This window comes from Zootoca vivipara, chromosome 13, assembly GCF_965207765.1.
Source record: "Zootoca vivipara chromosome 13, rZooViv2.hap1.1, whole genome shotgun sequence".
Taxonomy (NCBI): Eukaryota; Metazoa; Chordata; class Lepidosauria; order Squamata; family Lacertidae; genus Zootoca; species Zootoca vivipara.
This window is the reverse complement of record NC_142596.1, coordinates 47,916,154-47,929,238: the sequence shown is the minus strand read 5'-3', so window position 1 is coordinate 47,929,238 and position 13,085 is coordinate 47,916,154. Positions and strand designations below refer to the sequence as shown.

At 50.9% G+C, this 13,085-nt stretch overlaps 1 protein-coding gene across 2 annotated transcripts in view; it reads right to left on the bottom strand.

Moving 5' to 3' along the window:
• Window positions 1-2,176: 2,176 nt before the first annotated feature.
• Window positions 2,177-13,085, bottom strand: part of SREBF1 (sterol regulatory element binding transcription factor 1) — a 46,040-nt gene continuing 35,131 nt past the window's right edge. For both annotated transcript variants that reach the window (XM_035130971.3, XM_060282439.2), the window contains exons 14-19: window positions 12,708-12,811; window positions 11,505-11,637; window positions 9,990-10,140; window positions 6,889-7,074; window positions 5,509-5,620; window positions 2,177-4,336 (exon numbers count right to left, since the gene is read on the bottom strand). In XM_035130971.3, coding sequence (XP_034986862.3) covers window positions 4,113-4,336; window positions 5,509-5,620; window positions 6,889-7,074; window positions 9,990-10,140; window positions 11,505-11,637; window positions 12,708-12,811 — 910 coding nt within the window. In that variant the 3' untranslated portion in view covers window positions 2,177-4,112. The remainder of the gene's footprint in view (window positions 4,337-5,508; window positions 5,621-6,888; window positions 7,075-9,989; window positions 10,141-11,504; window positions 11,638-12,707; window positions 12,812-13,085) is intronic.

Sequence of the window (13,085 nt, the reverse complement as noted above, 5' to 3'; positions counted from 1 at the left end):
AAATGGCGAATCGTGTGTATTATATATTGCCTCATTCTATAGTGTATATATATGTATACATATACATATATATAATATATATGAAAGACTGTAAATGTTAAAACTAGTGTTCTTATTTAGTATATTGCTTCACACTGAAGATTGTGTGTAACAAGCTGTTTCTAAAAGAAGTTTATTTTCCTTAAGAGTTAAAAAAAGAGAGAGAGAAAAAAATCAGGTCATTGCATTCAAAAACATCAATAAAGATTCAATAATTGTTTTGGATGTTTGCAGAGTCCCCTAGTAAACTATTTTTCTGCCACCCCCCAATCCATTGAGGGAGTAAGGATAGATTAGCCAGGTGCTCTAAACACCAAATTCAGTAGGTGCCCAATAAACTTGAGCCAATCCAATCAATTCAGGCATCCCTCAGTTCGAGGTAGCATACTAGGCTCCCCTAGAAAATCCCCACACCTGAGACCCACAGTGGGAAGCCATCAATCGGAGGAAAGTGGCTCTTTCCAGGCAGAGGAAGATTTGAAGCAGCAGCAGCAGCGTAAACCAGTACGAGGACTGCAGTGCAGATTTCAAGGTCAGGATGGGAATGAGAGAGGCAACCTGTGCAATGACATGTTGGGGGGGGGGTGCATGAACATATACAGAAACCCGCCAGAGGAAGAACAATGCTATATGCATGGTCCACACTGGTACCCGAATAATTGACCGCCAAGGAACCTCGCCAGCATCTCTGCTTTGAGGAAGGAGAAGATACCCAGGCAACAGCAATCACATCCACCGTTTTAACTAAGGGATGTGGAACCCCTTGCCTCCTAGTTGCTGGACTACAACCCCCATCGCCCCTGACCTTGGGTTCATGCTGGCTGGGGCTGATGGGAATCACAGTCCACAGTAACTGGAAGACCAGAAGCTCCACACCCACATGGAAGGTGCGTTCACACCTCTTCGCCACTCAACAACTATACTACCAAGGGAATGTTTGCACAGACTATTAGGTCATTGCAGATGGCGTCTCAAAGTTCCAACCCTTTCATGGGAGTCAATTTGCACAATCTAGTCCTATGTGGGTGCAAATAGGGGTCTTTATAGGAAAAGAAGGTTTGCCTGTTTGGGCAGCACAAAGTCGGTTTGGCCACACATAGCCTTGCTGGATCAAACAGAAGCTGCATGCAATCTAATAATAATAATAATAATAATAATAATAATAATTTATTATTTATACCCTCCCCATCTGGCCAGGTTCCCCCAGCCACTCTGGGCGGCTTCCAACAAAACATTAAAATACAGAAATCCATCAAACATTAAAAGCTTCCCTAAACAGGGCTGCCTTAAGATGCCTTCTAAAGCAGTGTTTCTCAACCTTTTCTGGGCCACAGCACACTTGTTCCGTGAAAAAAATCACGAGGCACACCACCATTAAAAAAGTTAAAAAATTTAACTCTGTGCCGCCCTATATTATAATTATGACTGTAAGAAACACTTGCCAAATATTGCTTTCTGGCGGGTCAGTGTTGCACATTGGCGGCCGCCAGGCTCGTTTGCACTGAGCTTTGGGAAAGAGGAGAAATATTGCTTTCCGGCGGGCCAGCACTGTCTATTGGCGGCTGGCAGGCACATGACAATGCAAATCGCCCTTCTCATCGCAGCACGTCGCGGCACACCAGCCAGCGTCTCTAGTGTGCCGCGGAACAGTGGTTGAGAAACACTGTTCTAAAGGTCTGGTAATTGTTCTCTTTGACCTCTGGTGGGAGGGCATTCCACAGGGTGGGTGCCACTACCGAGAAGGCCCTCTGCCTGGTTCCCTGCAACTTAGCTTCTCGTAGCGAGGGAACCACCAGAAGACCCTTGGCACTGGACCTCTTGCACTCAGTGGCCAGCCAGACGCCTTCAGGTAAGGCATCAAAGCAAGACTCCTTCCCCCCTGGCGCTCCTGAGCACCTGAGCCTTCAATAGAGCACCGCCTCTCTGAACCTGGAGACTCCATACAAACCACCGTAGTGAACCGCCATTGACAAACTTGTCTTTGGTCCACCCATGGATTTGAACGGAGGCACGTGGGTCTCAAATGGCAGGTGGTCTCTTGTCCCACTCCTCCTCTCCGTGACCTGCTGAGCCCCACTCAAACATACTCCATTCCTTCTTTCCCGCTCCTTCAATAAAGCGTCACAGACAAAAGAGGTATAAATAAGTAGGTCTTTTTATTTTATCATCTGTACAAAAAACCCTCACGCTATGAAAATAACTTTTGAATGGAAGAGGCGTGGCTGAGCGATGCAGATTGAAGAGGGGTGGGGGTGCCCTAGTATCTCTCTCACACACACAGAAACACACCTGAAATGCTCCTGCGACAGAAGCCCTGCGGAGGGCACAGTTCATATTCCCACCATGATTAGGCCGGACCTTTCTGCCTCTCCCATCACACCTGCAAGAGGGAATTTCTCCATAGCAACAGCATCCTTAACCCAGGCAGTGTGATGGAACCAACACGGAGCGGTGCTTGCTGCTAGGACCAAAAATCTATTTTGGGGGATAGAAAATGAAGCAGCCTGCCCCGCTGACCTTTCGTCGTTTCCCTTCCCATACACACGTAAAACAAAATAAAAAAACCCCCAGAGAGAAACGCCTGCTTTTTCTTAAATGGGCTGTCCACCTTTTCTAGCAGGACTCCGGTGCCTTTTAACAGCTGATCAGCAGGCAGAAATTCAACCGTCAAAGTGCACACAGCCAGCAGCTCCAATAATTGGGGGCAGTGACGTGTGTTTGCGTGTGAATTCTACTTCAGGGAAAGCCTGCCATAAAAGGGGTGGGCGGAATATACATGTGGCAAAACGTTCTTAGAAATCCTTGCACACACATGCCCTGCGGCGTGGTAAGAAGGCAGTGACTGAATCCTAGCATGGGGATGGGGTGGGGGGGCGGAACACCCAAGCCAGAAATCCACAACCCCCAGCCCACCAAAATATAGCCAAATCATTCACAGGGAGCCACTACAAAGGGTGGAGAGGAGGAGGAGAACTTTCTTCTGTAACCAAAGCACAAAGTTTCTCCTGGAGGCAATTACACCACGTGAATATCGAAGGGGACGGTTGCCTCGGGGAAACCCATGGCCCGCCTCCAGAACAACCCAGGCCCTTAGCACTCTGCCCCTTGAGAGGAGTCCTCATCTGCCCTCAGAGGTTGGAGGAGGAGCGAAGCGGGAGGCGTCTGACAGCAGAGACCGCTCTGGGGAAATGGGAGCTCGCATCTGAGCTGTTCACATCTGGCCAGAGAGATGGAGGGGCATCCTGCAGTGTCGGTGGTTTGCCACCAGGGGTCCCCGTTGCCTTGTCATGAGCTGCTGGCAGGAAGTAGGGGGAGACTATCTGGGGAGGTGGGGGGTGAGAGAGAGGAACAAAGGCCAGCCAATGGGAAACCGGGCAATTGCAAAGCCACCAGCCCCGCCCCCCCATAATAGGGGTGCTACAATGGAAGTGCAATGAACCACCACAAGCCATGTGTGCAAGGGTGTGTGTGTGTGTGTGTGTGTCTCAAAACGCAGAATCCGGTTGCAGGAAACGGAACAAAATGCACTTGCACCCCACCCAGAATGGCTCTAAAAAGCAGGTTATCTCCAACCTTTTCAGGCCCAGGACATACTTCCGACCCATGCATGCATTTGGGGACCCATTTCTTAACCTTTCCTTGTTTATTTGCATGGCCGAAAAACCAGTGCTGTCAATTCCAACGCTGCCTCAACAGCAATCAATCTCCCTTCTCCCCAATTTTGACAGCAGGAGAAGCACACAGCCAGGAGATGCTTCTTGGAAAACACCACTTGCTTGCCTGCGCTCCCCCACCCCCCAAGTCACATAGGTCTGCTCAGCACACACAGCCACAAGGAAAGGGGCTCCCCACACAGAACTTAGGGGGAGATGAGAGAGTAGCCCTGCAGAGTAATGATTACCTAGAGAGAGAGAGAAAGAGGGGGGAGAGTCGGGCTTCCGCAGGCCACGCCAGATCCTATGCCTCGCCTGCCGGAGTCCAGGAGAACACACTGTGCCATGTGCTTAGAGGGGTCGCCTTCCCGCTCTGCCCTCTTCCTGCTCCCCACAAGTCCTCCTCGGTGCCCCCTCTCTCTAGCTGGAGGTGACAGTGGACCCGCTTCCGAGCCGGATGATCATCTGCTGGCACTCGTAGAGTGTCCTTTTGTCGCCCAACTTCTCCAGGGAGCGGGCCGCCTCGGCCAACATGCCCATCCTCTGACTGGGACCCAGAAGGAAGGCGGGGGGCAGGTAAGAGCAGGCCAGGAGGAGGGCCTCTGCCTGCTCTCGCGCCGTCGGCTGGCTCTCGCGTTCGCTGGCTGGAAAGGAAAACACCGTCAGAAGCTCAGCGGAATGAGGCACAGAAGCAAGAGGTGGCCCTGTACGAAAGCAAAAGGCCATCCCCAGGGACGGATTGAGGTTTGATGAGGCCCTAAGCTACTGACGGTAATGGGACCCTTTATATGTCCAGCTGTCCTGTGTCAACAAAAAATTGTTGCTGTTTCTTGTGTTGAATATATGCTGTATGGTAATTTATGGTATCTAAAGCCATTTTCACGTAACAAAATATGTATTTTATCAAAGTAATTGTTGAACTGAAATACAATTAAGAAGTATATTAATAGTGAAATACAATTAAGAGGAAGTATATTTATAGTGAAATAATTATTAAGCTCTAACTGTATGTAGGTTTTATTTTATTTTTCATCTTATATTTTGGAAATGTACATCCATTCTTTTTCTTTTAATTTTTTTGGGGGGTCCCAAAAGAGTGGGGCCCTAAGCTATAGCTTGTTTAGCTTATATGTAAATCCGGCACTGGCCATCCCCCCTGATGGCAGCGTGGTGCAATGGTTAGTGTGTTGGAGAGAGACCAGGGTTTGAATCCCCCACATGGCCATGAAGCTCACCGGGGGACCTTGGGAGCCAGTCACTGCCTCTCTCAACCCAACCTACCTTACAGGGTGGTTTGGGGGATTAAATAGGAGGGGAAGAACCATGGGCAAATGGGGCATGTACTCAGCTAGCCCCCCACCTCTCTGCCTTCTTACAGGTGGTCCAGAGAGGAGGCAAGCAAGGCCCCAAGCCCCAAGGCGGAAGAGGCATTCAGGTGTGAGAAGCAAGATAGCTCACTTGGTAGAGCATGAGACTCTTAATCAGAGGGTTGTGGGTTGGAGCCCCACGTTGGGCGAAAGATTCCTGCATCACAGGGGGTTGGACTAGATGGCCCTTGGAGTCCCTTCCAACTCTATGATTCTATGAAATCACCTGCATTCGGAGGGAAGGGGTTGTAGCTCAGTTGCAGAGCACCTGCCTTGCATGCAGAAGGTCCCAGGTTCAATCCCCAAAAGCATATCCAGTTGGGGCTGGGAATCTCCCCAAAGAGCCGCTGCCAATCAGTGGAGACAGTATTGAGCTGGATATGAATTGGAGTAAGGCAGCTTATTACGGTGGTTCTTGCATGGACCAAGCACACACCCCTGTCACTCACCTCCTTTGATGCTCGAGGCAACTCTCCTGCGCAGGCTGCGGTCCAGCAGCTGGTGGGTCCGGGTGGGGCTGGCTCGGGCCATCAGCCGGGCCGTCGCCTCATGGAGGAAAACCTGTGGGGGGCAGGCCAGAGAGTCAAGAACCACCACACTCCCCCCAGCACCACCCACCGTTGCCTCCCACCAGAACCACCACAAAAACCAGCGCTGTGTCGAGAGATCTCTCCCAGTGTCTCTAAAGTTTCTGTCCTCTGCAAAAGAGGTTTCAGGTTTCCTGCCTCGTTCTCAGAGCGCTTGAGAATTTATTTAGAAAATTGTCAGAATTCTGCTGGCCAAAGGCTTTCGAGCTGACTTCCCCGTTGCAAGGCAGCCAACTCTCACATGCATGTATGCTTTTCTTTACAGGAAAGATTTCTCCAGCGCTTTGCAGCCTCCCCAGCTGCCTGCATTTCCCGATCTGGTTTAATTGATGGTTGGGCACCCAGGGAGGCTGCAGAGCACAGAGCACCAGCGAGATGAACTGCAGAATGAAAGAAGGGACGCTCACAGCAAACGCCCCTTGGCAAGGTCAAAAGGAGGGCAAGCATGACACAAACCCTGCAACTGTGAGGATTTTGGCAAAAATTTGAAACTTAGCATCCTTAACAAACTACAGCCCCCAGGATCGGGGAGGACGACCTCATCTTTTATCATGGTATACGATGCAGATGTGACCTCGGAGCCTCACAACATGCAGAGGGCTGTGGATTCTACACATCAAGCCCTTAACAGCTTGGGACCAGTTTAATTAGAAGATCTGCTCATTTGAAACAGCACTGTTAAAGGTGCCACATAATTCCATAGCTGTCAAATTCTCCCTTTTTTTAAGGGAAATTCCCTTATGCTGAATAGGCTTCCTTGCGAGAAAAGGGAAAACTTGACAGCTATGTAATACCCATTCCACATTTGTAAGAACCCGATATTTTAGTGTGGCAGCACCTCCACTTTGGAACTCCCTGCCTATTGATAGCAAGCAGGTGCCTTCGAGTGTAATCACCAATTTTTGCACAGACAAGTCTATTCGGATGCTTAGAAAGCAGATGAGAGTTCTGACCACTTTCTAGTCCGTTGCTACGTTAACTTTTTGAAAGCTTTAAATTATTGTTGATTTCATGGTATTATCTTTCTGGTAAACCCAAGGGTTTCTTTTAATTAACCAAAACAACAATTGAGCCGTATATAAATTTTACGGAACAAATAAAATAAACAGACTGGAGAAGTCTCTGAGTCGGCATGAGACAGCTTCATAGGGTTACCAAAAACCAGCGCTCTCGACAGTGACGGCCGCATTGCGGAGCCAAGGAGGAGCTTACAGGAGCAGAGGAGCCCAGCACCCAACTCACCCTGTGCATGGCAGCCTTGTCCGCTTGCGCCAGGCGCCGGAGGCTGCTGAGATCCTGCTGGAAGCCACGGAGTTCAAGGGTGGAGGCTTGGTAGGGAGCGCCATGCGGCTGCCCTGCTTGCATCTGCTGCTGCCAGAGCCGGGTGCGGGTGATGAGCAGGAGGTCACACAAGAGGAACTGCACAGCCTGCGAAAGAGAGAGAATGCAAGACAGTAAGAAGAGGCTTCCTGGATCAGGCCAATGGCCCACCTAGTCCAGCATCCTGGGAGAGCGGATTAAAGAGCTTTCCATCTGTTCGATATATGATTTCTACTCCGGTGGAGAGTTTCCCTTGAACAAAGTGCAGGATCACGGCAATGAAAATAATGAATAGAGATGGGGCAATAGCACAACGCCGTTTAACACCTGATCCCACTGTGAATGGTTCACTTTGAGAGCCGTTATCATCTGCGATTGTTGCTGTCATATTATCATGGAGGAGCCGAACGATATTCACAAATTGATCTGGGCAGCCAATTTTCAGAAGGACAGTTCACAGGGCATTGCTATTTACAGTGTCGAAAGCCTTAGTCAAGTCAATAAATGCCATATACAGGGGTTGGTTTTGCTCTCTGTGTTTTTCTTAAAGCGGTCGAGCGGTGAAAATCATGTCCACTGTCCCCCTAGAAGGCCGAAAACCATTTTGGGATTCAGGAAGGGTCACCTTGGATATTGATAAGAGACTATTTGCTAAGATCCTTGCAAGAATTTTGCCAGCCGCAGCTAATACGGGCTTTGAAGACACTTGAACTCAGGACACAAAGGAGAAACATGCTAAGAGGAAGGCACGCTTGGCAAATCCACACCGTGATCAACTCCCACCTGGAAACCAATGTCCCCACTGTGGGAGGATGTGTGGATCCAAAATTGGCCTCCACAGTCACTTACAGACTCATTGTTAAAACCATGGAAGACAATCTTACTCGGCTACGATGGATCGCCAAAGAAGAAGAGTCACCGAGAGTCAGGAAGGGCTGACAGTTAGTGGGTGGAGGGTGTTGGGCTGACGACAGGTGCGAGCCAGCAATAAATCACACTGTGCAAGTTGGAGTTGATTCTTTGTTAGCAAAAACACGACTTGCACAGAAGTGCCAGGCCTCACGAGCAGAGCACCTCATCTCCGGTAGGCCTTGCCCCCATGAAGCAGTTGCTGAGACTGAAGGTCTCTGTCTCCCCACAGCTGCCTACGCCCCCTCCTCTCCAGGGTTACCCCCAAGCAATCTGAGACTTTGCCTGCATGACCCTAATTTCTCTTCTTCCCTTTTCATGCCTCTTCTGGTTCTGGGAGACAAGTGGGGAAGGGAGCTTGTCACATGAAAGGGAGGCACCCATGACTCTTCAGCAGCCTGACTCCTCTCTACCTCTTGACCTCTCCTCCTTCAGCTTCTACCTCTCATTCTGGACTTCTCCCTGCCACAGACTCACTAAGTCCCGTTACCTCTTGATACCTCCTCTTCCCAGTCTTCTCCATCTGACTACTCATTGAAGTCCCACCACCAATCCCCGGGCTCTGAGCCTTCTTCCCTTGTGGGTTCCCCAGCTGGTTCCTCCCACTGCTCCTCTGCGTCCAACCAGTCCGTGACAGCCAAAGGACTTCCCCGATCAATCTCCTGCCTCTTCTCGCAAGCCCTGGGCTGCTGCCACGACCCTCCGCCGGGAGAAGCGGCCTCAGGGCTGCACTGGAGGGGCATTGCACACTTTGGCTGCACATGCAATGCAACTACAATGCACCCCCGACACCACCACAACGCCCGCCCCCCCTGCCTCTGCACAGCCTCCCGGTTTCCGCAGCCGCCAGAGGTGGGGAAAGGTTGTCCTCAGAAACAACGAGACCAGGATGTTTGGAGAGAAAGAGAGAGGTGGGGAACTTCAGGACCAGGGGCCATATGTGGCCCTTTGAAGCTTGCTCTCCAGCCCTTGGACCCTCCACAGAACACATGCCCTTGCTGAGACCCTCAGAAACCCTCATTGACCTTGATTGACCTGGCTGGCACAAGTCCCTGAGCTGTGCTAACAGCTCCTTGCTTGCTGGGATGGAAAGAGATGAGCAAATAGAATTTTGTGTGTGGCTGGAATGCAGTCTATGGGTACAAAGGTACTGTACTTTTCGGGGGAGATTGCCCAGAATTGTTGTTGAGCTTTTTTGGGGGGGCAGGAAGATTGCCAATGGTTTTTGAGCTTTTTTTAGGGAGGATTGCCCAGAGTTTATTTTCAGAGGGGGCTGAGCAGAGGAAGAGGAGTGGTGGAGACCGCCTCCCCCCCTGACCCTCCCAGAGAGGAGGAAGAGGAAGATAGTATAGATTCACAGCAGGGGTTTGAGGGAGGTCGCAGCTCAGAGGCAGATGAGGGGAAAAGCTGGGAAATCATGGGAGAGCCAGAGCAACACCCGGCTGACACATTGTCATTAGAAACCATTCCAGACCCTCCGTCTCTCAGAACCCGGCGAGCCTTGAAAGTAGGAGAGCAAAGAGCTCAAAGGCAGAGGGGCACGTAGCAGCACCCATAGAGGAGGTGATGAGAATGAAGAATGAGGAAGTGGGAGAGACAGGGGTGGAGATTCACTTGGGACGACGCCATTGTCCAAGAGGCTGGGTTATAGAGCCTCTCTCTGTAAAGATTGAAATAAAAAAGGACTGTAATAAACTTTTCCCTGTCCTTTCACTTTCCTGGGCAACTAGCCGGAAGCCGATGACACAACTCCATTCAGAGCACTTTATCTCCAGGGCCAATCAGTAGCTCCAGGCCAGGCATCCCCAAACTTGGCCCTCCAGATGTTTTGGGACTACAACTCCCATCATCTTAGCTAACAGGACCAGTGGTCAGGGATGATGGAAATTGTAGTCGCAAAACATCTGGAGGGCTGAGTCAAACTAAACTCCACCCCCTCCAATCCCAGCCTCTGGATCTGGGCAGTTACACACACACCCCGCCGCCCCTGTACAGTAACAGGCTCCGCCTCCAGGGGCAGGTAATTACACATTGGCCCCGCCCCCTTACGCACCACCCCGTCCTCCCGCTTGGCCCCACCCAGACCTCCAGGCTCCGCCCCCACCGCAACTCACTCTGTCGATGGCACTGGGGGGCGTGTTCCCCGCCAAGCTCTCTCGCAAGTAGTCGCCGGCTCTGTCGCACTGGCCCAGGCTGCAATCGAGCTTGCCCATCAGCACCCGCGCAGCCTTGAAGGTATGCAGTGCCGCGCGAGGAAGAGGATTCCTGCAGTGAGGAAAGGAGAAGCAGGGCTGAATTGCCAACCCATCATTTCAGGGGAGGGGGGAAACCGCCCTCCACCCATATCAGCAGAGTTCTGTGTGGGCTTAAGAGCTCTGGGAAAGCTGCAAGGTCTGCCTTTGGCCACAGAATCCAGTTTACTTTTTTTTTTTTAAAAAAAAGAAAAAGCTCAGGGTTTCTTTGCTTAAATTCAGGTTCCTAGCCCCTAGGACTGTGGAGCAATGCATTCTGAAAATGACTGAAATGAGAGAAGTTAGCTGAGCAAGCTCCAAGACGGAGCTTAAGAACGTCAGAGCAGCAACCGGTACTTAAAGGTAGACTTCCCCTGAACTTGGAGGTTCTCTATAGCCAATGGAGGCAGTGCACAGCCACTGTGACAAGAAGCCATTAACAGCTCCATCCTTTAGTGCTGCAGGTGGCTCCTTCTTCCTTCCCCAGCAGAATAAATGGTGCAGCGTAAGAGAAACTTGGAGAAGCATGTGTGGAGTCGCGGAGGGTTACAAAAGCCAGCTTTGCACAATTTTGATTCTTCTTCGTTTGTTTTAGGAGATGACACTCAGCCCCCTGCTGATGTCGCTGCCATCACACTCCTTAAACTGCAGGATTTTCCTGTCTTTTGCCAGTCTGGCACAGTGGTTAGGGTGTCAGCCTGGGGCCTGGGAGGCCAGGGTTCAAATCCCCACTTGGCCACAAATTAAGAAGGATATTGACAAGCTGGAATGTGTGCAGAGGAGAGCAACCAACATGACCAAGGGTCTGGAAACCAAGCCTTACGTCTGAGGTAATTGGGTATGTTCGGCCTAGAAAAGAGGAGACTTGGAGGAAATATGATCTTAAAATATCTAAAGGGCTGTCACATGGAAGAGGAAGCAAGCTTGTGTTCTCCTTCTCCGGAGGGTAGGACCAGAACCAATGGCTTCAAGTTACAAAGAAGGAGATTCCAACTAAATATCAGGAAGAACTTTCTGACAGCAAGAGCTGTTTGACAGGGGAACGGTCTGCCTCAGAAGGTGGTGGACTTTCCTTCCTTGGAGGTTTTTAAGCAGAGGTTGGATGGCCATCTGTCATGGATGCTTTAGTTGAGATTCCTGCATTGCAGGGGGCTGGACTGGATGACCCTCAGGGGTCCCTTCCTACTCTCTGTGTGATTGTATGATGTTGACCAGGTTTCCCTCTCCCTCCCTCCCTCCCTCCCTCCCTCCCTCCCTCCCTCCCTCCCTCCCTCCCTCACAGGGGTTGCTGCTAGGACAAAATGGGGACAAGGAAACCTCTGAGCCACCCTAAGCTCCGTGGAGAAAAAGGTAGGATATAAACAGCAACACGTTAATATATTTCCCCACCCCACTTACTCAGAGGCCTGGAGGGCCCTTGGCATCGATTCCACCAGCGGGTACAGGCGCTCCATAGCCTCGTCATCCCCTTGCAGACCATGGATCGCCATGGCAACCACAGATGCCCACCAGTGAGCAATGGGGTCGGTGCCTTGAGGGGGGAAGAGGGAAATGGTGTCAGGCAGATCCTGCCTCTTATGGCAAGGTGGGGGTGCGGGGTCTGAGGGCCAGATCCTTAGCTCCCCCCCCCCAACCCCTTGGACGGGAGGGGCAGAGATACCCAGCTACCAATCACCTGACATCTCCAATTCTCCTTTGCTGCGTGGCTTGAACTCCCAACAAAGATTCAGTGCGATGTAACATTGAGGCCACATCCACACCAAGCATTTAAAACGCTACGATTCCACTTTAAAAAGAATCCTGGGAGCTGTAGTTTGTTAAGTGTGCTGAGAGTCACTAGGAGGTCCCTATTCCCCTCCCAGAGCTACGGTTCCCAGCTCCCTGGGAAGAAGTTTTGATTGATTAAGCCAGCCTGAGAATTGTAGCTCTCAGATGGGAAAGAGGGCTCCTCCTAGCACTCTTAGCAAACTACAACTCCCAGGATTCTTTGCAGGGGTGCAGTATCACAGTACCATGGTCAGTGTGTTTTATTTCTGCCCTGGTCAAATATTTCACTTCTGGTGAATTGGGAGGGGGGGAAATTAAAATGGGGTACTTCTACAAGCTTTGCTTACTGAATACCTAACTAGAATATGCACACTAAATTTGATCCGTCTCTGGAGCAGCTGGCCCTCAGCCCTCTCCCCAAGACACGCCCATTGCTGGCCCCATTCGCACCCCACAATTTTTTGCCTGGCTGGGGCCTTGAACCTGCCTCTTATTGTCCAGACGTATAGAGAGGGGAGTTAAGTACGGTAAGTGTGTGTGTGGAAACAAGCCTGCTGCACAAAATAAAAATAAAAATGCATTCATTGCTCTGCCCACTTTAGCCCCTGGCGGAAGAGTGGCCCTTGCTCTGGGAGAGGCTGCCCACCTGTGCCCCAGGAAATCAGAAAATGTTCTGATGCAAATCACCCGCTGCAGAATACCTGGATTTGCACAGAAAGACCATATCCCTGGCAACAGCAAAAGCCTCTATTTAACTCCATAAACCTCTGGTTTCCTTCTCTTCCCTTCCAGGCCCATCCTGCCTAGGGAAACTCTTGGCTTGTTGATCCCCACCTGTTGCAGCATCCAGACTGGTGCTGAGAGACGGCGTTGGGCTGGGAACGGCATCTGCACAGCTGTTGAGGAAATGCAGGTACTCCAGGGCGTCGGAAAATTCCCTGCAGCGAAACGGAGGAAACCAGGGCGAGTGTTGGTACGAAGGCTGGTGCCAGAGCTCCGATTTCCAGCAATTTAACCTGGTTTGGGCTTCTAGCTGGGGAAGGGGCAGCCAAAAGGAAGTCCCCCCCTCCCCAATGCCCCAATCCTGGGCTCCCAAGGGCCCAAAGCGAGACACAAAACAATTGATGCGAATGAATGACTTTAAAAAACCAACAACATTAAATTGAAAGCTTGCCCAACCACCAGACCCTCTTCAAGGCCCCATCTCAATCC